Source organism: Budorcas taxicolor, chromosome 18 (genome assembly GCF_023091745.1).
Source record: "Budorcas taxicolor isolate Tak-1 chromosome 18, Takin1.1, whole genome shotgun sequence".
Classification (NCBI taxonomy): domain Eukaryota; kingdom Metazoa; phylum Chordata; class Mammalia; order Artiodactyla; family Bovidae; genus Budorcas; species Budorcas taxicolor.
The window spans coordinates 52,249,502-52,275,888 of NC_068927.1; the positions used below are offsets into that span (position 1 = coordinate 52,249,502).

Here is a 26,387-nt window from a genome sequence, read left to right on the forward strand (position 1 = left end):
GCGCAGCACAGGCCTGCCAAACACTACGGTTGGGGGCGGGCCCAGGGGAGGGGCCTGGAAGCTCACTCTGCGCTTGCGCCTAAGGGGCGTGGCGGTCGCACCTGCGCGAGTTGGGCGAAGGAGGAGGGGCGAGGTGACGCAGGCGTAATAATAGAGAAGGTGCCAGAAAGATCCTAAACAAGTGGCTGCGGCCGTCGCCTGGGAGTCGTGGGACGCCGGAATTCGGTAAGTCTATAGAGAGGGCCTACAAGCGACCAGTGGCGGGTAGACGGGACCACCTGGGTGCTGGGGAGAGGGAGGTACCGCCCTTCCAGGGCAAGGGGGTCGGATTCGGACAGCGCCACCTGTGTGGGGTGAAGGGCGGCTTTGGTCGGTCTCATTGTAGGGGACAGAGGGTCACTTTCGGGCGGTACCACTTATGTTGACCTGTATGGCCGATCGGACAGTACCTCTGGACGGAGCCAAGGAACATGTCCAGACAGTATTGCTCACAAAGGGCGATTGGCGGGGTGCCCCGAGTTGGGCCCCCAGGCTTGTTCTGACCGAGTCACTTGCTCGGTTGGGAGGCTTGTTCGGAACATACCACCTAGGCAGGGGCCCTCGGGTCTGGCCAGTCCGAGTGGTAGGAGGATGAGCGGGGTCTGGCGTCTGGACCTGTTACTAGGGGACCTCGGGCGATACCATTCTCTTGTGGCAGAGGGGGGAGGCTCCAAGGGCTGGGACTGAGGGTGGCCCTGCCCGGCAGGACGCGGCTGGGGACACGCACTGGCGGGGGTTGAGGTCTGGGTCCCCGCGTCGCTGACCGCTGCCTCCTGCTCGCTGTGTGGGTTCTAGGCCCTGGTTCTGAGCTTGTTCTGCCCCGCTCCCCCGGGTATGGCGCTGACCGGGTCGACCCCGGCCCCGAGCTGGGAGGAGGATGAGTGTCTGGACTACTATGGGATGCTATCGCTTCACCGTATGTTCGAGGTGGTGGGCGGGCAGCTGACCGAGTGCGAGCTGGAGCTGCTAGCCTTCCTGCTGGACGAGGTCCCGGGTGCCCCCGGCGGCCTGGCCCGCGCCCGCAGTGGCCTGGAGCTGCTGCTGGAGCTGGAGCGCCGCGGGCAGTGCGACGAGAGCAACCTGAGGCTGCTGGGGCAACTCCTGCGCCTACTGTCCCGCCACGACTTGCTGCCGCACCTGGCGCGCAAGCGGCGTCGGCCAGGTATGGTGGAATGGGAGGGCGACCGACTTCCACTGGGGAGAGGGCCTTGCTTTCGCTGGGCCTCCTCGGTGCCTGATATGAAGAGAGCCATATCAGACAGTATGTGTCTCATCGCACTCTTTCCTCCTCCCAGGGTATCAATGAGAAACACAAGAGGGAGGAGGCATGGCTTTGGGAGGGGTGAGCTTGTGAAATTTGGCCACGTCAGTAGTGATGTTTGTGGCCACTGTTTACGGAGGGCTTACTTCATGCCGGGCATAGCAGTAAGTCCTTCTTCATGTGCACTATCACCTTATGACCGCCCCCCCCCCCCCCCCCCCCCGACCAGTAATCCTAAGTGGAAGTCCTGTCACTGTCCCCACTGTACAGGGAAAGCACAGTAGGTTCAGAGAAGTTACGCAGCTTGCCCACATACAACAGTAGAATCCTGTGTCCCTGGGAAATAGGGAACAGGAGGTACAGCTTGATGAGACTGACAAAGTGTTGGTTCCCTGAGGTTTTCATTTAGTTGGGGTATCAGACTATAGAGGGCTTCCCTAGTGGTTCAGTGGTAAAGAATCCGCCTGCCAATGCAGGAGACACTGGTTCAATCCCTGGGTCAGGAATATCCCCTGAAGAAGGAAATGGCAACCCACTCCAGTATTCTTGCCTGGGGAATCCCATGGAGAGAGAAGCCTGGAGGGCCACAATCCATGGGGTCGCACGAGAGTTGGAGGTGAGCAGCGATTAAACGATATCAGACTATGAGACAGATGAATGACTTGTTATCACTGTTGTTATAGTATATGAAGATGACTTTATTTGAATGATTCGTTTTTAGATGTGGCTATGGAAAGACTGAAACAGAATAGTGGAGCCAAGAGAGTATGAAGTGTGGAGTGTTTCAGAGTGAAAGGCTGCCCCCTGAAGTTTTTATAACCAGTTAAGTCCTTTCTGAGAAGGTGACATTTGAACTGAGGCTGCTGTACTGCCCGAGTGTCTAGATCTCAAGAGGGAAACATTCTAGGGAAAGACAGACTGTTTAATCCGGAGGTAGAACTGAGTTTGGCACTGTCCAAGGCCAGTGTGGCAGGAGCAGAGATGGAAGTAAGGGCAGAGAGTAGTTGAGAAGCTGTGTCACACAGGAGCTTGCAGATAACACAGCTAGAATTCAAATCCTGCTAGTTTGTCTCCAGAGTTAATGCCCTTAACCCTTGTAAGGGAAGGATTCCTAGAACAGTCCCGAGCAGGTGAGGAGCCCCTTGTGTGCTGAGGCTGTGAGCTGTTGAGCCCTTGGCTGGGTTACTGGAGGTGCTGTGGCTAGTTTGGGGAGGGCGTTTGTGAGCTTCCCTGTCCAGGGTAAGCCCATGGGGTTTGGATAACCAGGAGAAGGGTAACCTTAAGGCAGAACTGACAGCATTTTGGGAAAAATGTGTCTGGAGGTCAGGCTCTGGAAGAGAAGATTTGGGGAGCTTGCAGGGGCCTGCCTTCTCCTTAGGGCCTCAGGGAGACCCAGGGGTGGTTGGGGGTGGGGAGCGCGTAGGCAGCATTGCCTGAATCTTGACCATAACTCAGCTTACAGAATAGCTCTGACAGTTGGTGCTGCTGTAGACGTGGATTGGGTGGCCCCAGGAGGTGATGAGTGTCTATCCTGGGAGGCTGGAGCAGTTACTGGGTTGGAGGTGTTTGAGGAGGGGTGGCTGTCTGGGCTTTGACCTCTGGGGAACTCAGGTACCCTGTGGGGCAGGCTTTCATCTTCGGGGGGAAGGGTGAGAATTGGAGGCTGGGCCTGGGAGAATCTGGAGGTTTCAAATACTTTTTTCCATCCCCTGCCCCATCCCCAGTGTCTCCAGAGCGGTATAGCTATGGTTTGTCCAACTCTTCAAGGAGGATGGAGGGCAGCTGCCGTCGCCGTCGCCAGTCAAGCAGTTCTTCAAATGCTGAGCAGGGTCAGTGGGAGACAGGTGAGTGTCCCTTCTGAAGCCTCATGAACCTACCTCATCCTGACCCATCAAGAAAGGAGCCTGACGGGTGATTTTGTCTGTTTCTCTTTTAAATGCCTATATTTATTTTATTTTTGGCTGTGCTTGGTCTTCATTGCTGTGCTCGGGCCTTCTCTAGTTATGGCAAGTGCGGACTGCTCTACTTGGGGTGTGCAGGCTTCTCATTGCGGTGGCTTCTCTTGTTGCAGAGCCTGGACTCTAGGGCGCATGGGCTTCAGTAGTTGCGGCCGATGGTCTCAGTAGTTGCAGCTCGTGGGCTCTAGAGCACAGTCTCAGTTGTGGTGCATGGGCTTAGTTGCCTCAAGGCATGTGGAATCGTCCCAGATCCGGGATCAAAGCAGTGTCCCCTGCATTGTCAGGCGGATTGCTAGCCACTGGACCACCAGGGAAGTCCCAATTCTGTCTCATTTTTGTTTTGTGTTTGTGTGTGGGGTTGTGTGTTTATTGCTGCAAAAGCCTGGGTCCAGAAGTAACCTGTGCAGTTGTTTCTTGTGGTTTTATGTCATTTAAATGGCATCACATTGTAGGTGTTATCCGTCACATGGCTGTCTTTATTGGATGTGTTTCTGAGATTTATTCACATTGGGTTTCTAACTGGTCTTGTTATATTGCCATGGCAGTGAATTTATCTATTCTCCTCCCCTCTCCCAAGTTTTTAATCATTCAAATGTAATTTCAAATATACAGAGAAGTTGAAAGATTAGTACGGTAAACTTGTTCGTATCTTTCACCTTGATTCAGTAATTTTAATGTTTTGCCAGTTTTGTTTTGTGTGTGGGTGTATAACTCTGGGTTTTTTTATTGAACTCTTTGAAAGTAAATTATAGGCATCAGGACACTTTACCCTTAAATTAGCAGGCATCTCGTGAGAATCAGGAGATTGTCTGATACCACTTCAAGACCATTATCATACCTGAGAAAGGGCATGAGCACTAATCCTCTGGTATCCTAATGACCCTGTTTCACATCTTCTCAATCCTGTCTGGACTTTCAGGATCCACTCATAGATGTGTTGTTGGGCACTCCGTTGTTAGTCACCTTAATCTCTACTATAGAACCCCCCCCCACCCCCTGCCACCAGGTACCTTTTTCTTTATTTTCTCAAGACATTGACCAGGCCACTTATTTTTTAGTGTCCTGATTGTTTCTGGATGTGTCTGATGATTTCCTGACAGTATCTTTTAACTTATCCCTCTGTCCTCTGTATTTTGGGAATGGTGTTTAGAGAGTCGGTTAGATTCAGGTTATGTGGATTTGGCCAGGATGTTCCTTGGTTGATGCCATCAGCTTCAGATTGGAGCACATGAGGAGGCCTGGTTTTCCTTTTGTGAGCGAGCAAGTTTGTCTACCTGGTTATCTGGTGTATTTGCCCTTAGTACAGAGGTATTTTTCCCTTCGTGGTTAGTAGATAATCTGTGGGATGACATTTTCACTTATCCTGTTCCCCAGCAGCATCCCCAGTGGGTTTAGCAGCCATTGGAAATCTTTGCCTGAACCAGTTGTTACACTGGTGTTCTCACAGTGATTTTCAGATTCTCTCCTGTGTCTGTTACCTGGCATTTTCTCAAAAGGAGTTTTACTTTTCTCTTTGCTTCTATCCATCCCTCCCTCTCTTTTTTAAGTGAGGAGTGTCACCGTGGACTCAGGTATACTTGTGTGTTTAATGTGTTAGAATCAGTTATTCTTCCTGATGTTCAAAGTGGCTAGCTCCTGTGTCTTTTTGATGTGTCTGCCTCGTTCTTTGAATGCTTCTTGGTTTTTAGGTAGGACTGCAGAATGTCCTGGGTTCCCTGTATTTTCCTTCCCCAGCCCTGGAATCAGCTGTTTCCAGAAGCCTGGTTTCTCTTAGAGGCAGTGGTATTTAGAGACCAAGATTCAGGGGCTGAGTAGGCGCATTGTATCTAGGCTGTTACAGTGAACCAAACTAGAAACTATGCCTTTAAATAAAACTTCATGTGAGTATTTTCAGTTCAAAATTAACATTACAAGAACGTTTTTTTTTGTTTGTTTTCCTCACTGCACTGAGCTGGCTTGTGGGGACTTTAGTTCCCTGACTAGGAATTGAACCTGCATCATTGGGAGTGAAATCAGAGTCCTAACCTCTGGACTGCCAGGGAAGTCCTTACAAGGACATTTTTATCTTACGCTGAAAATCTTGGTTCTTGGTAACATTAAGACATGGACTTAAATTTGCTTTATTTTACAACAATAATAAAACATTTTCAAATTTAGAAAGTGCTAACCATGTCTATTGAATGAAACATAAGATTTTTGTGTGTGATTTTTAATTGTTTTCAGAGTATATCCTACTAAGAGTTTATGGTCACAATATTCTTTCTAGTTACTTAAAATCCTTTTCTCCTGCTGTGTGTTACTTATTCTATGTATGTTTAGATTCATTTGTTTCTGTTTAATTTTATGCTCTATTTTGCTGCCTTAATTTTTTGAGTATGTCATAAAACAGTTACATGATTCCAAAGTCAAATCTAAAGTATGCAGAAAAGATGTTTGTAGAAGTATCATTTCTTTTGTTGTCTCTTTCCCTCCCGGACTTCCCTAGTGGTTTAGAGGGTAAAGCATCTGCCTGCAATGCAGGAGACCGGGGCTCAATCCCTGGGTCAGGAAGATCCCCTGGAGAAGGAAATGGCAACCCATTCCAGTATTCTTGCCTGGAAAATCCCGTGGACAGAGGAGCCTGATAGGCTACAGTCCATGGGGCCGCAGAGAGTCCCACGGGACTGAGGACTTCACTTCACTTCACTTCCCTCCCAGTAGATAATCAATTTCATTTCCCTTATAGCCTTATGGTGTTTCATCTTGCAGAAATAGCAAAAAATGTATACATTCTTGTTTCCTCTCCTTTTTTATATAGAATGTAGCAAACTGTAGCTACTTGCTTTCTTTCACTCAGCAATCTATTTGGAAACTCCTGTGTGCACTTTTTGTCAGACATTTACCTTGTTTTCAGGTTCACATGGTTAGAAACCATAAACAAAGCTCCAGGCTCCCATAACTGTTGTCCTGCCTGTTTGCTGGTGTGAGTAGTCAGGGTTTCTCTAGGGTCACATCTGAGGGCGGAACTGCCAGGTGGGGTGTGCTCACCTGTCCTGCCTGATGCTCACTTGTCCCTACTCTCTCTCTTCTGGCCCAGGAAGCAGAGGGGCTCACCGAGGGTCTCCCAGGCCAGAGTCCAGACTTGAGCGCTTCCTTGGGCTCCCATCTTGGTGTTCCATCTGTCATCTGGTCCTTAGCCTACCTCATCTTTCTCTCCTCAGGTTCTCCCCCAACTAAGCGGCAGCAGCGGAGTCGGGGCCGTCCCAGTGGTGGTGCCAGACGGCGGCGGAGGGCGGGTACCACCACCCCCCAGCAGCAGCAGGAGCCAGCCCGGCCCACCTCAGAGGGCAAAGTGACCTGTGGTAGGTGTCTGTGTGTGCCTCAGGGAGCACATGTACAGCGTAGAGCTGGAGGCGGGTGAAGCAGCCCCCTGCCTGACACCCAGGGGGCAGGCAGCGGCTTGGGCACCTGTTCAGCATAGCAGAATTCTTGCCCTTTCTGTAGCCATCTTGGTGGTCTACCTCCCACCCATAGTCCAAAGATTATGTTGTGTGCAGCCTTCTCCAGGAGGCCTTTCCTGATAATCCTTTACCTTCATTTTCATTTTTTATTGGAAGAGCCAGGCAGAGCCTGAGAGGTTGGGCCTGGCAGGCCTCAGGGCAGATGGGAGTTAGATTTTTTACTAGAGGTCAAGTCTTTCCAAGGGATTTTTTCTTTTAGCATGGCAGTGAGGTGAACTCTGGTTCCATCTAGAAAATCAGTCAGTAAATGAGTTAGAATTTGCAGTGTTTAGAACAGTGCTGCACAGGTAGCCCATGCTTTCTCAGGTGCATGGGAAATAGAGGCAACAGAGTAGAAGCAGGGACCTGAGTGGAGGGGCTTCAAGACTAATATGGATTGGGCTGAGGTCTGGCCCAGGGGAGTGGCGTTGGAGAGGTGAGAAGGAGGTGAACCTACGGAAATAAACCATAGGGCTGACTGGATCTGCAGACTTGTTGGGTTGGGTGGGGTAGGGGACTCTGCTGTGCAGACTCATGAAGACCTTCCTGTGAGAAGTTCTCACTAGTCGCGAGGAGAGGACTCACTCTCTCACACTCCCACACGCTGCTCTGGTATCCCTTCCTCTGAGTGGGACAAGGCTCAGTCACAGAGGGTATCAGCTAGTGAGAGGCTCAGGCTGGACTGGGTTGGGGTGGGATCACAGGCAGGAAGATTGAGGGGGAGTGGCGGCAGCTCTGCATTCCCCAGGAGACCTCAGCCTCTGGTGGGGGCGGGGGGCCTTCCTCCTCACCTGCAGAGCCTCCACCCCTTGGGAGCGCATACTCTGCCTCCTCCCGGTGCCCATTTCGGCCCCCCAGGCCCTGGGCACCAAAGCCACCCCATGGCCAAGGCTGCAGATACCTGTCCTGGGTGCCGTCAGGAGGAGCAGACCAGCAGAACCAGCCGTGACCCCAGACGGCCTCCACGTGAGGGGGTGGCTGCTTGGTTGTGACTCTTCCCTAGTCAGGTGGTAATTAGGGCCACCCCCTTGGCTGGGGGGCCCGAGAGCCTCTGCCCCCCTGGAGCAGGCCAATCTGAGGCCAGGGAGGGGTCCTGCTGGTGGAGGCTTCAGCGTCTTGACTGAGGGTGGGGTGGTGGTTAACCTGGGTGTGACCGGTTCCTGATGTGGGAGATGAGTGAGCAGGTCTGACTGCTGACTCACCAGGCAGGGTGGGGCCGGCGTGAGGCTCTCCCCTGTAGGGCCCGGGTTTTCTCCCCTGAAAATGGAGATGGCTTAGTCTCAGGGTTGGAAGGAGGCCCCTCCAGACCTGAGGAAGGGGCCCCCATCCTCACCTGTGCCACCTGTGGGGTTGGACCCCCCCAGTCAACTGCGCTCCGTTGAGGGATTGAACCAAAATGAACTCCTGAGGGCCCCAGAGCGTGAGGAATGGGCCCTGGGGGATCCTGGACTCAGTCACGGGACCTCTGAGTTTCCTCATCTCTCGTCCACTGTGCTCTGTGCTGAGTGTGCTGCTCTCGGACCTTGAGTCCTCAAGACGGCCCCCGAGGTATGGAGCGGGCAGGCTGGGCGAAAGCCCGGGTTTGTTCATTTGGTTGTCACACGCATTTATAGAGCGCTGACTGTGTGCTCACATCCCATAGACAGGAGGCCCTGCCCTCACATGGCTCGTATTCTGGTGGGAGGAAAAAGCTAAGAGAAGGAAGAGAGAGACTGACGATGTCAGCTGTGGAGAGAAACCAGCAGGGACAGGGCATATAGAATGATGGGAAATGCAGTTCTAGATGGATTTTCAGGGTAAGGTGGTCTGGGAATGCCTCTCAGAAGACAGGGAGAGAGGCAGGTGGGTGTGGATGGCTGAGGAAGGGTGTTTCAGGCTGAGGGGATAGCAGGAGCGGAGACCCGAGCGGGGACATGTCAGTGGTGGAGCGGAAGCTGGTGAGCCTGGAGCAGGGGGTGTGCGGGGGCAGTCACAAGGCCAGGGGCCTGTCCTGCAGAGCCCTTGAGCCTCAGGCTAGGCCTTTGCGTCTTTTAAATGACGCGAAGCAATTGGAGGGCTTGAATGACAGGCTGAGCTTTGCTTCCGTTTCCCCCCGCCCCCAATCTGTTTGCTCCTCCCCCTATCTGTTTCTGGATAAGAAACAGAAGCAGACAGACTTGCATTAAGAACCTCCACCCTCGGCCCCGCAGCACCCAACCTCTGCCACTGTCGGGCCATGGTTTCATTAGCCACGTTGTTGTGAAGTCAGTTCCAGGTGTCCTGTTGTTTCACGGGTAGATTTTTCACTGTGTATCTCGAGAAGATAAGAATTGAGTTCCCTGGTGGTGCAGTGGTTGGGACTCAGACTTGGCGCTTTCGCTACAGTGGCCCAGGTTCAATCCCTGGTCAGGAAACTAAGATCCTGCAACCTGCGCAGCATCTGCCCCCTGCCTTCCCCTCACCAAAAAAAAACTCACGAAGAAAAACCCAGTAACTTCTTAACTCTCAAATGTCTTCTCGGTGCCTAAATGTCTAATTATTCTAAATATTGGTGCTCTTGAGTCTCTCCTAATCTATCGGATCCACCCTCCCTGCGCCCCCGCCCCCAGCCCCATCTTGTTTCTCCCCCACCCGCCTTGCATTGTATTTGTTGAAGGTAGTTGTGTGGTTGTGTTTCCCAGAGACAAGATTTTGCCAATTACATTCTGCGATAGGATTGACTGACCATGTTCCTCTGTTGTCTGTTTTTCCTAAAAATTGATAGTTGGGTCTGGAGAGGCCTGATCAGATTTGGGTTTGATGTTTTTTAAAAAAAAATTTTGGCTGTGCTGTGCGGCTTGCAGGATCTTAGTTACCTGACCAGGGATCAAACCCCCCGCCCTCAGCAGGGAATGCGTGGAGTCCTAACCACTGGACCGCCAAGGAAGTCTCTTTTTTTCCCAAGCTCACTTCCTAAGTGCTGGTGTGCTCTTCTTTCCGGAAGCAGGCGGAGGTTGTTACTGCCTCGGTGGCCGTGTGTCCCCGCTGTCCCTCCCTGTCCATTAGTTCAGGAAAGTTGAAGGACTTCTGCCTGTGCCTTGGGGAAGAACCTGGAGCCGAGGCAGGCTGGGCTGTTGTCCAGAGGAGGTGCTGGCATTGGGGGGCAGAGTCTGTCCCTTAGCGCTGGCTGGCGGCTGCTCTCTGCTGGGTACCCATCCTGTTGGTCCCCAGACTTTCCTGTTACTAACTCCCGGAGGGGAGACCTGAGTGAGAGTCGTCCCTGGCCTCCAGCCATATGCAACACATGGTCCGGCATGCATGGTGGCTTACCTGCTCTCCTGTGGCCTGTGTCCCTCGAACCTTCCCTGATTCCCCACTGAAAAGCCCCTCCCATTCCCCTCTGGGGCCCATTTTGCCCCCAAAGAGAGACTGATGAGGTGTGGGGTAGGGAAGCCAAGGGGGCGCTGGTGCCCACTTGAGTGCAGGAGGCAGAAGCAGCTCTCCTCTCCAAGAAAACCTGGCCCTGCCCTCCGCCCTGGCGGCAGGCAGCATTTCCTACCTGTGGAGAGGGACTGCAGGCAAAAGCTCGGTGTTCCTGGCCCGAGGAAAGTATTCAGCTACCTCTGGCCTTCCCCCAGTGCTCCCTGGCTCTGTTCCTGACCCCCTTGCTGCTTGCTGTCCTGAGGCCACTTCCTTCCTGCTGCTTGCAGGGGACTCATTACCTGCCAGGCACTGACCTCAGTCTGCCCTTTACCTGCATCCAGCCTTGTCATCCTCACAGTGGCCCCATGAGAACAGGTGCTGGGGTGAGGTGGTTTTATGGAGGAGGCCACTGAGGTGCAGAGACGTGCGGTCAGCTTGGAAGACCCCAGACTTCCCGCCTCCCCGGCCTGCCAGGGCGCAATCAGCCCGGCCCCTCCTGGTGTCCCCTTGTACCCTTTTCCAGTGTGATCTGCTCATGCTGCCCCCCAGCCTGTGGATGCCCCAAGTTCATGCTCTGCCTCTGGGCTTTCACCAACACTGATCTCTCTTCTGGGAAAGCCGCTGTTCTCTTTTCACTGCTTGCTTGCCTCGACCTCCTTGTCCTCCTTCACGTTGCACTTCCAATATCATTTCCTGGAGAGGTTGTCTCTGATCATTTTGATCTAAATTACAACTCGCACTCTATAATTTTCTCTCCTGACTCTTGGAATGTCTTTTAATTATAGACTTCTGTGTATGGTTGTGTGAGAGGCAGCACACAGTTTAGGGATAGTTGAGAGCTTGGGCTCTAGAGGCAAGCATCTAGGTTGGAATTCCAGCTCTGCCATTTCCTGCCTGTGTGGCCCAGGGCAGGTGACTCTCTGCCTTAGTTTCCTCATCTACAAAGAGGGGACAGCAGCACAGCCTCATAAGGTTGCAGGCATCATCAAAAGGGTCACCAGGTGTAAAGGAGTATTTGGTGCAGTAAGTACTGAGTGTCACGTGTGTGCTGTGGCCTTCCCAGGTGGCGCAGTGGTAAAGAATCTACCAGGCAGTGCAGGAGATGCAAGAGATGCGGGTTCAGTCCCTGGGTTGGGAAGATCCCTTGGAGTAGAAATGGCAATCTGCTGCAGTATTCTTGTCTGGAAAATTTCATGGACTGAGGAGGCTGGCGGGCTACAGTCCATGGGGTCGTGAAGAGTCAGACATGACTGACCACAGGAGAGCACACAGGGTGTGACCCGCACAGAGTGCTCCTTGGTTGCGGCTCACAGGTCTTCCAGTCCCACTTGTGTCTCCCCAGCGCTCCTGGCACTTAGTAAATACCTGTCAAACAGAAGAATGAAAGGGATGTGCGGGTCCCCCCGGTCCAGTCCTCCTTCCACCCTGACTGTGCCCGGTGGGCTCTGTGTGAATAGACAGGCTCTCCCACAGGTCTAGTAGCCGGCTGTGCTTAGGGGAAATGCCAGCTAGGGGGCGGCTGCAGGCCCCAGGCTGCAAGTGAGCCAGGCCTTGGTGGGTGATGGGCATTCTGGGCAGTAGAGATGGCCAGCTCATTCTGTGAGTAAGGCTTGTGCTGGGAGCACTGCCCTTGTGACTGGAGGGCAGCGTATGGAGGATGGAGCTGGGATTGCAGGAGGAGACGAGGGAGGACACTGGCTCGGGCCCAGGTGAGCGGGCGCAGGGCCTAGGCAGGGGCCATGGGGGTAGAGGGTAGTGTCGAAATCACAGTTCCTGTTTTGGGGGTACCTTCTGTGCCTAGGCTCTGGGTCGAATGCTTCATGCGTTGCCTAATTTGATCCTCATGACCCTGTCGTGCAGCAGGGACCTCTTGTTTGTTTATGTTTTTCAGATGGGGAAACTGAGGCTCAGAGAGGTGAGGTCACATGCCCAAGGCCCCACAGCTAGAGAGTGGCAGAGCCGGGAGTCGCCTCAAGGTCTGTCATTCTCCGCCACCTGGCTCTGTGCCTCTGCTGCTGAGCACCCCCGTGTGGCCTTGGACAGGTGCTGCTCCCCCCCCAGTCCCCTGCTTCCCAGCTCATGCCTGTTGAGGGCCTGGTCAGACACTCAGAGGTGTCAAGGATGTGGGCCCAGAGGTCTTGTCTGATCCTAGGATGGAGGGAGCCAGGCCTGCGTGTCGTGGGAAGTCCTGGGGGTCGAGGCTGAGCAGGTTTTCCTAGGCCTCGAGCAGAGAGGGTCAGCTTCCCCTTGAGGCAGAAAGAGGAAGTGTTTGGGGTTTGGGGTGGGAGGAGGAAGTGGGTGGTGCTGAGAAGTTGCCTGGGGAAGCGGGGACCTGCCTGCTGCTTTCTGCTCTGCGGCTGACACAGTCTCTGAAAGGTGAAAGGAGTCAGGGACCTGACACTCCTCTCCCAGAGCTTTATCGGCCTCGTCAGTCAAAAATGGTGAACGTGCCCCTGCATCCGAGCTGCTGGTGCCTGCCCTTCTGTAGCACCCACTGGCGGACGGTCATCTGAATAACCCTCTCCAGGAGGGACTGTCGCCTGGTTTAGGCAAGACCCTGGGCTCAAGAGAGGTGGTGACTTGTTTCAGGTCACATAGCTAGTGCCTGAAGGGTCTTGGGGTGGGATCAGGTCCACTGACCTGAAGCTGCTGTCTGGGGCATGGGAGGGTCACTGCCCTCTGATCCTCGAACTGTCACGCTACCATTCCCTGTCCGTGGGACCTTGGGCCGGTCACTTCTCTGTGCTTTCATTTGTTGTTCAGTCGCTAAGTCATGTCTGACTCTTTGCGACCCCATGAACTGCAGCAGGCCAGGCTTCCCTGTTCTTCACCATTTCCTGCAGTTTGCTCAAACTCATGTCCATGAAGTAAGTGATGGCATCCAACCATCTCATCCTCTGTTGTCCCGTTTTCCTCATCTGCCTTCATTTCCTTATCTGTAAATTGGGGGGATACTAGGGCCTGCCTCACAGGGTCGTTTGAGGATTAAATGAGTTCATATGACTCTGCTGCTTGTCATTTCCAGCTTACACTTGATCCTCAGGGCAGCCTGTGTTGTGAGTGGGTATCAGTAGTCAGCAGTCAGATTCACAGGTGGGAGTTCAGTGATTCCACTGAACTGAGGGGAAGGGATATGCCTGAGGTCACATTTACAGGGATGGCCTTGGAAGTCCCACGTCCCACCCCCTGCCCAGAGCTGCCACGTCATTTGGGTGGATGTGGGCAGGGTTTTAAGTGACAGACACACCTCAGACTGGCTTAAGCAGAAAGGAAATTGATCAGAGCTGAAAATCCAGGTGCTCCATGTACACATGATGAACTCAGGAGTCTTTTTCTGTCTGTCCCTGGCCTTGTATAGGTTTCCTTCTCCCCGCCCCTGGCAGAATGGCCCCCAGCAGGCCTGGGCTCAGAGCCCACCTTCTGGGCAGCCTTTGTGGAACGAGAGCGCCTGCTTCTGTAGAGCCAGCCCAATCTGGCCTTGAGTCTCCTGGGCCTGGTGCCTGCCTTGGTGGGTGGGGGGCTGAGGATATGGTTGGCCCCACATGAATCTCACTGTTTGGGGGCAGAAGAGGGGGACGGCTGGTTACTTAAAAGCCAATCCATTTACTCATGCGTTGGTTCTTTCACAAATGTGTATTGAGTACCTACCATGTGCCACGAGACTACCTATACAAGTGAACAAGAAACAAAAATCCCTTCAGGGAGCTCACAGTGGGGGCAGATAGGTGCTTAGCTTGACAGTGAATGAAAGCTCGGGGTGGGTTAGAAGATGCTAAGTGCCGGGGGAGGAAATGGAGCAGAAATGGAATGGGGTCTGGGAAGTGCAGAGGCCCGGGGGCGGTGGTAGGTTGGATGGTCAGAATAGGATCATTGGGAAGGCGGCACTTGAACCTGAAGGAGATGAGAGAATAAGTCCTGCAGACACTGAGGAGAGAACGGACAGTGGGGAGAGACCATCCCTAGCTGGAAGACGGGAGGGCCAGAGCCAGGCGGAACCTGCCGGGTGTTGGGGGGAGGAGCACGGAGGTGGCGAGGCTGGAGTGGGGCACGTGAGGGGAAGCACAGGGCCAGCAGGTCAGGAGGGAGCAGGTCAGACCGCAAGAGCAAGCCCAAGCGAGCGAGGGTGTCACCCACACTTGGGTGTGGTTACCAGGAGGAGGAAGGATGTAGGGCCGGGGCAGTGCAACCACGCTGAGGCGCGGCGGGGAGGGGAGGGCGGGTGGCGGCCCCTCCCTGACCAGTCCCTCGTTCTCCGCAGACATCCGGCTCAGGGTGCGAGCAGAGTACTGTGAGCACGGGCCAGCCTTGGAGCAGGGCGTGGCCTCGCGGCGGCCCCAGGCGCTGGCTCGGCAGTTGGACGTGTTTGGGCAGGCCACCGCGGTGCTGCGCTCCCGGGACCTGGGCTCCGTGGTGTGCGACATCAAGTTCTCCGAGCTCTCCTACCTGGACGCCTTCTGGGGCGACTACCTGAGCGGTGCCCTGCTGCAGGCCCTGCGGGGCGTGTTCCTGACTGAGGCGCTACGCGAGGCGGTGGGCCGGGAGGCCGTCCGCCTGCTGGTCAGCGTGGACGAGGCCGACTACGAAGCTGGCCGGCGCCGCCTGCTGCTGATGGAGGAGGAGGGGGGACAGCGCTCGCCCGAGGCCTCCTGATCCTGAATGCGGCAGGACTGACCCCACCTCCTCGCCTCTGGGCCACCTTCTCCCTGGGAGGATGTCGACCATCTCTGCCCCTAGAGGACTGTCACTCCAGCAGCGCCGTGGACTCTGACAGACACCAGGCCCCTCGCTAGACCCTCCCACAGGATGTGGGCTCTGAGGCCTAAACCACTTCCAGCTGAGTTTCCTTCCTGGTCTCCCCCCACCCCCTACCCCACCCTTAGGTGTGTTCCTTCAGCTTCAGCAGGCCAGGGGCTCAGGCATGCAGATCTGAAAGGAAGGGAGGCATAGCCCCTCTCACCAAAGGCCCCTTGCACATTGTCTCCCACCCCTGGGCTGTGTGTGTGCACTCACATTACCCTCTCTGAAACCACCCCTGGGCGCCTGCCCTGGCCTGCTCCACTTACTTCTTTGGCCTTCAGGCTTCTCTCTCAGGATCTCTGATTATAGCGTCCCTCAGCCCTGAGCTTCAGCCACACCAGTGGGCACTGGAGCTGGGGTGCACCAGGGGCCTGCTCACCTTGCCCACACATCTCTACAGCCAGCTGGGGCTCCACCCACGAACCTGGCCTCCACTCTCTCCTGCTCCTTGAAGCTGGACACAGACTTGCACACAGATCTGTGCCCAGGGTGTCACGTGTGTGTTGCAGCCACATCAGACCAAATGTGTTGTTTCCTAGGAGGCCAGGCCAAGGATCCAGCTTCCTTCTCAGCAAAGGGGGAGGCAAAGGCTTGGGGCTATTGGCCAAGGCCTTGTACCAATGGCACCAATAAAACTGCCCTGGATGGGGCACAAGGTGGGCAGCAGGGCTGTACTCTTTCTTCATGGGCTGGAGGAAGGAGCTGGTGAGAACCAGGGCCGGCATCAGTCCCAGAGTTCCTGGCCTGGTGTCGGGCTGGAGGGTGGGCAGGATGCTGGACCATCGTGTGCTGGCTGCTGCCCCAGGCTTGCCCTCCTCTTGGGTTCAGTTTCCTCATCTATGGAAGGAGATACTGCCTTGGAATCACAAAGGCTCTCCCAGGCTTACTCACACATGCTTTGCTCTGGTATGTTCTGGGGAGTGCTGGCATTTTTAACCCTCAGTGAGGAGGGCCAGCTTCTTATCTCCCAAGGCCAACAGAGTTCCAAGGGTTTGGAAGCCAAAGGGCTCAGCAGCCAGTGCTCTCTGCCTAGAAAGCATCTCCAAGTGGCTTTCCACTCCTCACACCTTCTAGGCAGTTATCTTAAAACCTGGATCTCTGTTCCTCCTGAGGGCAAGTATTTCTTCCTGGTATCCTGTGGCTACAGCTGAGGTTGTAGCTTCTTACTCTTTACCCACTCCTTGTTTAAGACTGTAGGAACTCAAGTTTCTTACACAATATCCAGGGTTTTCCTTCCTAGGGGAGAAGGGGCCCAGGGCTGGGGATGGGGTGGGCAGGGGTTCCCAACTGCTGGCTTTTCCTGGGGGAAAGGATGCGCTACGCATACCTGAGAGTCCCTTGGACTGCAGGGAGATCAAATCCTAAAGGAAATCAGTCCTGAATATTCATTGGAATATTCTTTGGCCACCTGATGCGAAGAACTGACTCATTAGAAAAGACCCTGATGCTGGGAAAGGTTGAAGGCTCAGGAGGAGAAGGGGATGGCAGAGGATGAGGTGGTTGGACAGCATCACCAACTGGATGGACATGAGTTTGAGCAAGCTGTGGGAGTTGGTGAAGGACAGGGAAGCCTGGCATGCTGCAGTCCATGGGTAGGAAAGAGTTGGACACGACTGAAGAGACTGAACTGAAATGAAAACCTGCACCTGGGAACCTGTCCTGGACCCCTGACCTGTGTTGATAGGGATACAGTGGCAAGTCCAGGAGTTGAATCCTGCCCAGGAGTCAAGACCTGGTCCATCCCAGACTGTCTCCATTTATCTTCTCTAGGCACCTAAATAAGATCTATTTAATACTTTGCCACTCTGTGTAAAGTAGGGATTTTACCATTTGTGACAGGAAATGGGTTCAGAGAGTGAAAGTGACTTGCCTGAGGAGTAGAGAAGTACTGAGAGAAAACAGCTCTCCTCGCTGTTGCTGGCAGGTTGGGAAGGCAAGTTGGGGTTTCTCTGAGCTTTCTCCTACCCTCAGCTAGAGGGCTCTTGGCTGGGGTGGGAATAGGCTTTGTTTTCACGACCTTTCAAGATTTGGAGCCCCTGTTCTTGCCTCCCCTGCATTTCACCTCTTCCTCAGGCCCCGAGGAGTCTCCCCTTCCACCCCCAATTTAGGAATTGGGGGCCCTGCCCCTTTACCGGACAAGATTCAGGCCCTGGCCCTGCCCCAACCTCCACGCCTACTCCCACTTCAGTTCCTAGTTAACGCTGAGCCCCACCTTATTCCTTAGGCCATCCCTACAGGCCCCGCCCCATCATTTAGGTCCCGCCTGCTCCACTTTTTTAAGGGGGGGGCTTTGGGCGGGAAGTGCGTATTTTGTGGCACGTGCACGCCGGAAGTAAGTGATCCTGACCTCGAGGCCACGCGAGCCTGAGGCCTCTGGAGCCTGCGCAGGCGCAGTGCGTGCCGGGAGTCCATGGTGGCAGGAACCTCGAGGCAGTGTCTCGCACTTCCAGAACGTCCCCGAGCGCTGGCCTAGGCTTGCTGGAACCCGCGTCTAGTGTTTCCCAGAGTCCTGAGGCTGAGAAGTGGGTCATACTTAGGTTCTGAGAACAACCCGGGGAGTTCAGAGAGCTTCGGAACTTTAGGATTCTTTGGAGCGGGACGTAGACGAGCTGCAGCCAAAGGAAATAGGGGCCTGTGGGAGCTCAGAGGAAGGCGGGCCATGACTTCACAGAGGAGATGAACCGGGACCTGGCTCTTGAAGGACGAGTAGGAGTTCAATAGACTGACAGAGAAGGGCCATTTCAGGCAGAGCGCATTCCTCGAGGAGGCCTTAGGGAACGTTCCTGAATGGGATGTGACGAGACAGAGTCAAAGGTAAGTGGTTATACAGTCAGCTCCGCCCTGTTTCTGTCAGCAGTCAGCTACCACAGTGCCGGCCGACACCCAGGGGCCCCCGACGGTTACCCCGGCGGTGTGAGGTGGTTAGGGAGTCAGGCTTGGTGTGCCTGGAGCTGGGCCTCACATGTTCCCCGAGGCCTAAGGGGGCCCGGCCCTGGGGCTGGCTGACCCCTGCTGGGGACTCTGAGAGGACTGTAGCTTCAGGGTGCTGGCTCTGGACCGCTCCTCTTCTGGTGGGGAGCCAGACAGGACACCGTGGGTCACAGCCCAGAGTGGCCAATGACTCAGATGACCCCCAGGAAGGCTTCATGGATTAGGAAGCTCCCTGTTCATTTGATTAAAAGTTACCAGGACTTCCCTAGTGGTCCAGTAGTTAAGATTTCAGGTTCCCAATGCAGGGGGCCCAAATTCCATCCCTCGATAGGGAACTAGATCCCACATACCACAACTAAAGATCACATGCTACAACTAAAATCAAGTGCAGTCAAATAAATAAAATATTTTTTTAAAATTACTGCCACCAGCACCAAGATACTTTTTAACTGTGAAATATAACATTCAGAAAAGTGCATAAAACATAAATGTAAAGTTAATAAGCTGTTGTAAAACACCTGCCCCATGAGAAGACATCCGTTAGCACCCCAGTAGTCCCCACCCCCTTTCTGTCGGGTACTCCCTCCTGATCACATCCCTCCTGTTTCCCTAGCTAGGAATACTATCCTGGCTCTTACAGTAATAATTCCCTGCTTTTCTTTAAGTTTTTAGCTTTGTGTCACTTGATGAAATAGTTAATTTTCTCTTTTTTTAACTTGATATAAATAGAATTGAACAATATGTGTCCTGTTGCCTTTGGTTTCTTTTGTTCAATGTTGTGTTTGTGAGATTCTTCCATGTTTTGTTTATTTGTAGTTGACCCATCTTTATTGCTGTGTAGTATTCATTGTGAGCTTCCCAGGTGGCTCAGTGTTAAAGAATCTGCCTACCAATTCAGGAGATGAGGGTTTGATTCCTGGGTCAGAAAGATCCCCTGGAGGGGCATGGCAACCCACTCCAGTATTCTTGCTTGGGAAATCCTGTGGACAGAGGAGCCTGGAGGGCTATAGTCCATGGGGTCAAAAAGAGTTGGACACAACTTAGCAACTAAATAGCTGCAGTAGTATTCACTGGATGATTATCCCACAGGTAGTTCATGCATTGTACTGTGGATGAACATTGGGTTTTTAGCAGTTTGGAGCTGTAATAAATAATGCTGCTGTGAACATCTACACTTTTTTTGAGGGGAGGGTGAACAAATGCTTACATTTCTGTTGGGATATACTTAGAAGAATTGGAGAATTCCTGGGTATGGACAAGGGTTTTGGTTTACACTGCCTAATTAGTTTCTTATGACTGCTGTAACAAATTATCACAAGCCTAGTGGACTAACTCAACATAACTGTGTTTTCTCACAGTTTCGGAGGCAAGAGGTCTAACAGTCAAGGAGTTGGCAGGCCCATATTCCCTCTGGAGTCTCTAGGTGAGAATTTGTTCCATGCTTCCTCCAGCTTCTGGTGGTTTCCAGCATCCCTTGGTTTGTGGCTGCGTTATTGCAATTTCTGCCTCTGTAGTTACACTGCCTCCAGTTCTGTCAGTGTTAAATCTCCCTTTGCCTCTCTTTTATAAGGATACACGTGATTGCATTTAGGGCTCATGAGAATAATCCAGAATACCAGAATAGTCTTATCTCAAAATCTGTAACACATCAACGAAGTCCTTTTTGCCACATGAAGTAACATTCACAGACTCCAGGGATTAAGCCATGGACATTTTTTTTCTTTTTTAAATTTATTTTTATTCTGTGGCCCTGCTGAGAGACATGCAGGATCTTAGTTCCTTGACCAGGGTTCGAACCTGTTTCCCCTGCAGTGAAAGGGCAGACTCTTGGGACTTTCCTGGTGGCCCAGTGGTTAAGAACCCACCTGCCAACACAGGGAACATGGGTTCAATCTTTGGTCTGGGAAAATTCTACATGTCTCAGGGCAACTAAGCCTGCGTGCCATAACTGCTTATACCACACTCTTTGCCCAAGAACCGCAACTGCTGAAGCCCGGAAGCCTAGAGCCCGTGCTCCACAACAAGAGAAGCCACCGCACCGAAACTAGAGAGTAGCCCCCACTCGCTGCAGCTAGAGAAAGCCCAGGCACAGCAACGAAGACCCAGCACAGCCAAAAAAAAAAAAAAAGGCAGATTCCTAACCACTGAACCACAAGGGAATTCCCTTGAGGGATGTTTTTTGGCCTGCTACACTAAAAAACTTCCGTCTAATGTGTTTATAGCAATTTACTATCCCACCAGCACAGTTAGAATTCTCTTTGCTTCACATCCTTGCCAATACCTGGTACTATCAGATACTTACAAAAATTTTTAATTTATTAATTGGAGAATAATTGCTTTACAATATTGTATCTGGAGAAGGAAATGGCACCCCACTCCAGTACTCTTGTCTGGAAAATCCTATGGATGGGGGAACCTGGTAGGCTACAGTCCATGCATGGGGTCGAGAAGAGTCGGACACGACTGAGTGACTTCACTTTCACTTTTCACTTTCATGCGTTGGAGAAGGAAATGGCAACCCACTCCAGTGTTCTTGCCTGGAGAATCCCAGAGACGGAGGAGCCTGGTGGGCTGCCATCTATGGGGTTGCACAGAGTTGAACACAACTGAAGTGACTTAGCTGCTGCAGCAGCAGCAGCATTGTATTGTATATACAATATATCAGCATGAATCAGTCATAGATATACATATGTCCCTTCCCTCTTGAACCTCCCTCCCACCTGTCAGACACTTTTAATTTTGCTAATCTGATAGACATGTGGCAGTATATCATTGTGGTTATCTTTCTCCTCCCTGATAATTAATTTCTGCTTATTCTTGAATGAGGACTAGTAGATATTTGGGTGCATAGAATGGGCTATTATAGACAGGTGGAAGAGCGTGTATGAAGGTCTCAGTAGTCATTTGCTTAAATTGAGTGAGAGGTTGCTTTTTTTTTTTTAAGCATTAAGTTATTAAAAGCAAAAAAGTATGCAGAGAGATAAATGGAACAAAATCAAAGATAAATAAGATGGTTCAGTATGAGGCTCTGGCTGGGCTGGTCAGAGAGAGGAACCAGGAAGGGGTCTGGCCAGCTGGCAGAAAACAGAGGGATCAAGGGAGTGGAGCTTTCTCTATGAATTGATGCTACAGGTGTGATGACAGCAGAGGCCTGCCAGACCTGGAAGGCAGGTGCTGGGATCAGAGCCCAGGGTACTGGATTTTGAACATGGAAGATAATACTGTGGTTCAAACCAGGGATTTTTGAATTATTTTTAATTGAAGTGTAGTTGATTTACAGTTTTGTGTTAATTTCTGCTGTATAGCAAATGATTCAGTTATACATACATATACATTCTTTTTTTATATTCTTTTCCATTATAGTGTAACATAGGATATTGAATAGAGTTCCCTGTGCTATACAGTAGGACCTTGTTGCTTATCTATTCTATACATAATAGTTTTTGTCTGCTAATCTCAAACTCCCAGTCCTCCCCATATGTCTTTGAGTCTGTTTCTGTAAAACCAGGGGCTTTTAATTTGGGATCCAGAGAGTCCTGTGTTACTATCGTGGCTCTGTCCTTTTATTAAATGTCACCCATGACTTTTTTCCTTCCCTTATCCCCCAAGTCATTCAACAGTCATTTACCAACTTGTACTTCTGTTGTAGGGCAATGCCAAAGAATGTTCAAACTGCCGTACAATTGTGCTCATTTCACGTGCTAGTAAGGTTATGCTCAAAATCTTTCAAGCTAGGCTTCAGCTGTGCGTGAACTGAGAACTTCCAGATGTATGAGCTGGGTTTAGAAAAGGCAGAGGAAACAGATATCAAATTGTCAGCATTTGTTGGATCAAAGAGAAAGCAAGGGAATTCTAGAAAAACATCTATCTTCATTGACTCTGCTAAAGCCTTTGTGTGGATCATAACAAACTCTGAAAAATTCTTTAAGAGATGGGAATACCAAACCACATTACCTGCCTCTTGGGAAACTTGTATGCAGGTCAAGAAGCAACGGTTAGAACCTTACATGGAAAAACTGGTTCAAAACTGGGAAAGGAGTAAGACAAGGCTGTATATCATTACCCTGCTTATTTAACTTCTATGCAGAGTACATCATGTGAAATGCCAGGCTAGATGAATCACAGGCTGGAATCAAGACTGCCAGGAGAAATATCAACAACCTCAGATATGCAGATGATATGACTCTAATAGCAGAAAGCGAAGAAGAACTAAGAGTCTCTTGATGAAGGTGAAAGAGGACAGTGAAAAAAACTGGCTTAAAACAAAGCCTTCAAAAAACTAAGATCATGGCATCGAGTCCCATAACTTCATGGCAAATAGAAAGGGGAAAAGTGGAGACGGACAGATTTTATTTTCTTGGGCTCCAAAATCACTGTGGATGGTGACTGCAGCCATGAAATTAAAAGATGCTTACCCTTGGAAGGAAAGCTATGACAAACCTAGACAGCATATTAAAAATCACTTTGCCGACAAAGGTACATATATTCAAAACTATGGTTTTTCCAGTAGTCATGTATGGCTGTGAGAGTTGGATCATAAAGAGGCTGAGTGCAGAAGAATCAGTGCTTTCGAACTGTGGTGTTGGAGAAGACTCTTGATAGTTCCTTGGACTACAAGGAGATCAAACTAGTCAATCCTAAAGGAAATCAACCATGAATATTCATTGGAAGGACTGAACGTTGAAGCTGGAGCACCAATACTTTCGCTACCTTATATGAAGAGCCGATTCACTGTAAAAGACCTTGATACTAGGAAAGAGTGAGGGCAAAAGGAGAAGGAGGTGGCAGAGGATATGCGTGAATGTGAGCAAGCTCTGGGAGATAGTGAAGAACAGGAAAGCCTAGCATGCTGCTGTTCGTGGGGTCGCAGAGTTGGACATGGCTGAGCAAATGAACAACAACTTCTGTTGTAGCTACTACAGGACGGGTCAGATCCTGTCCCTTTCTTGACATGCTCTGGCTTTGTGGGGGATGTGACATTTGTGGGGCATTTCCTTTTCTTTTTAATGATTTAAAAATATTTATTTATTTATTTGGCTGCATCAAGTCTTAGTTGGGTCATGCAGGATCTTTCGTGGAGGGGACTGTGATTGTGGGGGGCAGACGTCCATGGTCTCCAAGCCCGGGTTATGGAGCACAGGGACTCAGTAGTTGCATTGTGCAGGCTTAGTTGCCTCATGACATGTGGGAGGTCTTAGTTCCCTGACCAGGGATCGAGCCCATGTCCCCTGCATTGCAAAAGGAATTCTTAAGCACTGGGCCACCAGGGAAGTCCTGAGGTCATCTGAAAGGGACATTCAAGGGGCCACGGGAACTCAGATGAGGCAGACGCCAACTCTAATCTGACTTCACAGAACCCAGGCTTCCTTGAGCCTTATGTCCTTGGGTTCTTCCACCCTCTGTTCCACTTCCTCATTGGCATCTGTGGACTCCTTCATTCCTTCTCCTTCCTGAAGACTCTAGCACATCATCACAGACCTCCTTTCTACCCCAGCTCCTGCCGTTCTGCTGGGATCCTTAACCTCTGTGTGATGACCCATCCTTCTAATTATCTGGTCTCTTGGTCTCTCCTACCTCATCCTCAGTGACCTTCCCATGGCAGCCACGCCCATGACCACACCTTGGCCTTAGTCATTACCCGGAAGTGCAGGGCACATAGTGAGCATTTACCATGCACTTATACCACATGCCAGGCCCTGTGCCAAATGGTTTACATGTTTACTCCTCACAAAAACCTGTAGTGTTGGTATTTTAAAGATGAGGATACACACTTAGAAAGGTGAAGTCACTTCCCTGGGTGACACATTTAGTAAAGGGCTGAGCCAAGATTGTATTAGTAACACAGAACTCTCTGGGTCCCAAATTAAAAATCCCTGGGTCTTAACCACAACCCTGTTCTGTCTTCCATGTTCAAAATCCAGTACTCTGGGCTCTGATCCCAGCACCTGCCTTCCAGGTGTGGCAGGCCTCCACTGCCATCACACCTGTAGCACCAACTCAGAGAGAGAGCTCCACTGCCTTGATCCCTCTGTTTCCTGCCAGTTGGCCAGATACCTCCTGGCTCCTCTCCCTTCTCTGCTCAGCCAGGACCTTACATTGGACCATCTGATCTCTCTGGCTAGCTCTCTAGCTGCCAGGGTCCTAGCGGGAAACAGAGGGCTCCTACAGCTGGGATTTTGAAGATAATTTAACGAAGGGACTTTTGCAGAGAGTGTGGGTCAGGTTGAGAGAACCAGCAAGGGAGGTGAAGGCAGTAGGATGTTGGGGCCCTTTTGTGGTCTGCAGGGCTGAGGGAAGGAAAGGGTGTTACTGGAGCATGGTGAGACCATGGAGCATACCTGAGCGGTATAGAGGGTATGGCACTGATCCAGAGCTGGGAGCAGGAGATGAAATATCCAGAACAATGCTTCTCTACCCCCCCCCGCCCCCAACTCTCTAATGTCCTGCTGGTGCTGTCCCTGAAGGACTCAGTTAGAAGTCAGGGGGCGAGGGAGCCTGGATAATGCTGTCCATATGGGCTGAGAAGGGTGGAGGTGAGCCTGGAGGGGCAAAGGGGAAATGGGCAGCATGCTCTTGATTCCCGTGCGCCCTAGCCTCTGCCTCATCTATCAGCACACCCCTACCCTTGCTTCAAGATTGGCTCAGAGGAGAATGGTGGTACGTCCAGTGGTTAAGAACCTGCCTTCTGATGCAGGGAACACGGGTTCAGTCCCTTGTCTGAGAAGATTCCACATGCTGTGCAACAGTAAGCCCGTGTGCCACAACCACTGAGCCTGCGCTCTGGAGCCCATGCACCGCAACTAGAGAGTAGCGCCCACTCTCCATAACTAGAGAAAGCCGGGGTGCAGCAACAAAGACTCTGTGCAGCCAAAAAAAAAAAAACAAATGACACAAACAGGTGCCACTCCTACTTCTTGGTCAGCCCTCTCTGTCAGTCACCACTCTCCCATGAGCATCCCCCAGCGCTCCCCTTTCAGTCTCAACACATAAAAGTAAGGCCGATCAGTCGTGCATTGCCTTCAGCTTCCTATATACACCTACAGGAATTCACACCCAGATTTACTTCACTGCTCCATGCTCTGTGGAAGCGCAGCCTCTCCACCCATGCATCACCTGTCATCATGACTCCCAGAATATCACTCCATCGTTCTTCCCTTCTCAGCTTCCAACAGTCCTTCCTTCCCTCTCCTCCTTCTTAGCTATAAATATGTGCAAATTTTTACCATAAAAAAAAAAGAACTAAAAACCTTTCCCTCCCTTTACTTTGTGCTCCCTCTAGTGCCTGTCCTTTGTGTTTCTCTTCATCCCACCCAAAATTCTTCTTCTTTTTAAAAATATTTATTTGGCTGCACCGTGTCTTAGTTGCAGTATGAGGGAATTTTAGTTTCAGCATGTGAACTCTTAGTTGCGGCAGGTGGGATCTAGTTCCCTGACCAGGGATTGAACCTGGGCCCCCTGCAATGGGCACCTTAACCACTGGTCCACCAGGGAAGTCCCCCGCTAAATTTCTTAAAAGAACAAATGTGAGTTAGGGTTCTTTGGCTACAAACAATGGAGACTGACTTGCTAATTTAAGCAAACAAGGAATTTATTAGAAGGCAATGAAGGTGACACACACAGTGGAGGAAAGATGGAGAAAACAGGCTTTGGAAAAGACTGGAGCCAGGGCAGGGGCAGGAATCAAGAAAGCAGGAAAGAATGGCTGTATGATTCAGCTCCAGCCAGCTTCAGGCATCCTGTCATGTCAGCTCACAATTCAAATTCCGGGGAGAGCTTCTGATTGGTACAGTTTGAGTCATGTGGCCCTCTCTTTGGCCTGTGGAGGGCTGGGCACCCTGACGGACACAGCCTCATGAAATCCTATCCTGTAGGCCATGGGTGGTTGCTCAGAGAAAAATCAGGGAGCTGTTGTAGCCGATGGGGAAATGGATGCTGGGCGGGCAGAACTGACGGATGTCCACTGCTTGCCAGCCCCAGCTTTCACCTCCCATTTGAGTCTCCACTCACGGAAACCATTTGCACCAAGCGTGTTAATGACCTCTTGCCAAACCCAAGGACATTTTTCAGTTTTTATCTGCAGTTTTTAATTCCATTGACCAATGCTTCTCTTTTGAAAAATTTTCCTCCCTTGGCTTCAGCATAAGAAATCAACCCGAAACTTAGCTTCTCAAAATAACAAACATTTGAGGACTTCCCTGGTGGTCCAGTGGTTAACAATCTGCCTTCAATGCAGGGGATGTGGGTTTGATCCCTGGTTGGGGATCCATATGTTAAGTGGTAGCTACTGAGCTCACATGCTCTAGAGCCGGTGCTCTGTAACAAGATGAGCCTGTGCACCGCAACTGGAGAAGCCCCGGGGCACTGCAGGGAAGGCCCAGCACAGCCCCACCCTCCAAAAAAACCCTAACATTTATTATCTCATAGTTTGAGCAGGTTAGAAATCCATGAACAACCTAGCTGAGGGGTTGTCGTCTCTTCTGAAGGCTTGGGTTGTGTGAATGTGGATGGATAGCGTGACCTAGGAGAGAAGGGGAAAAATAA

At 51.6% G+C, this 26,387-nt stretch overlaps 1 protein-coding gene across 1 annotated transcript; it reads left to right on the plus strand.

The window, feature by feature from the left end:
* Window positions 1-114: 114 nt before the first annotated feature.
* On the plus strand, window positions 115-15,571 carry DEDD2 (death effector domain containing 2). Its single transcript, XM_052655782.1, has 5 exons — window positions 115-225; window positions 835-1,201; window positions 3,025-3,144; window positions 6,459-6,599; window positions 14,377-15,571. The coding sequence occupies exons 2-5, from the start codon at window positions 874-876 to the stop codon at window positions 14,766-14,768; spliced, it is 981 nt and encodes a 326-aa protein (XP_052511742.1). The 5' UTR covers window positions 115-225; window positions 835-873; the 3' UTR covers window positions 14,769-15,571.
* Window positions 15,572-26,387: the final 10,816 nt, after the last annotated feature.

Bases quoted from the DNA above. Each gene is read 5' to 3' on its own strand.
- DEDD2 (XM_052655782.1), top strand. From the start codon at position 874: ATGGCGCTGACCGGGTCGACCCCGGCCCCGAGCTGGGAGGAGGATGAG. The intron at 3,145-6,458 runs GTGAGTGTCCCT...TTCTCTCCTCAG, and splicing joins GCAGGGTCAGTGGGAGACAG to GTTCTCCCCCAACTAAGCGG. The intron at 6,600-14,376 runs GTAGGTGTCTGT...CGTTCTCCGCAG, and splicing joins AGAGGGCAAAGTGACCTGTG to ACATCCGGCTCAGGGTGCGA.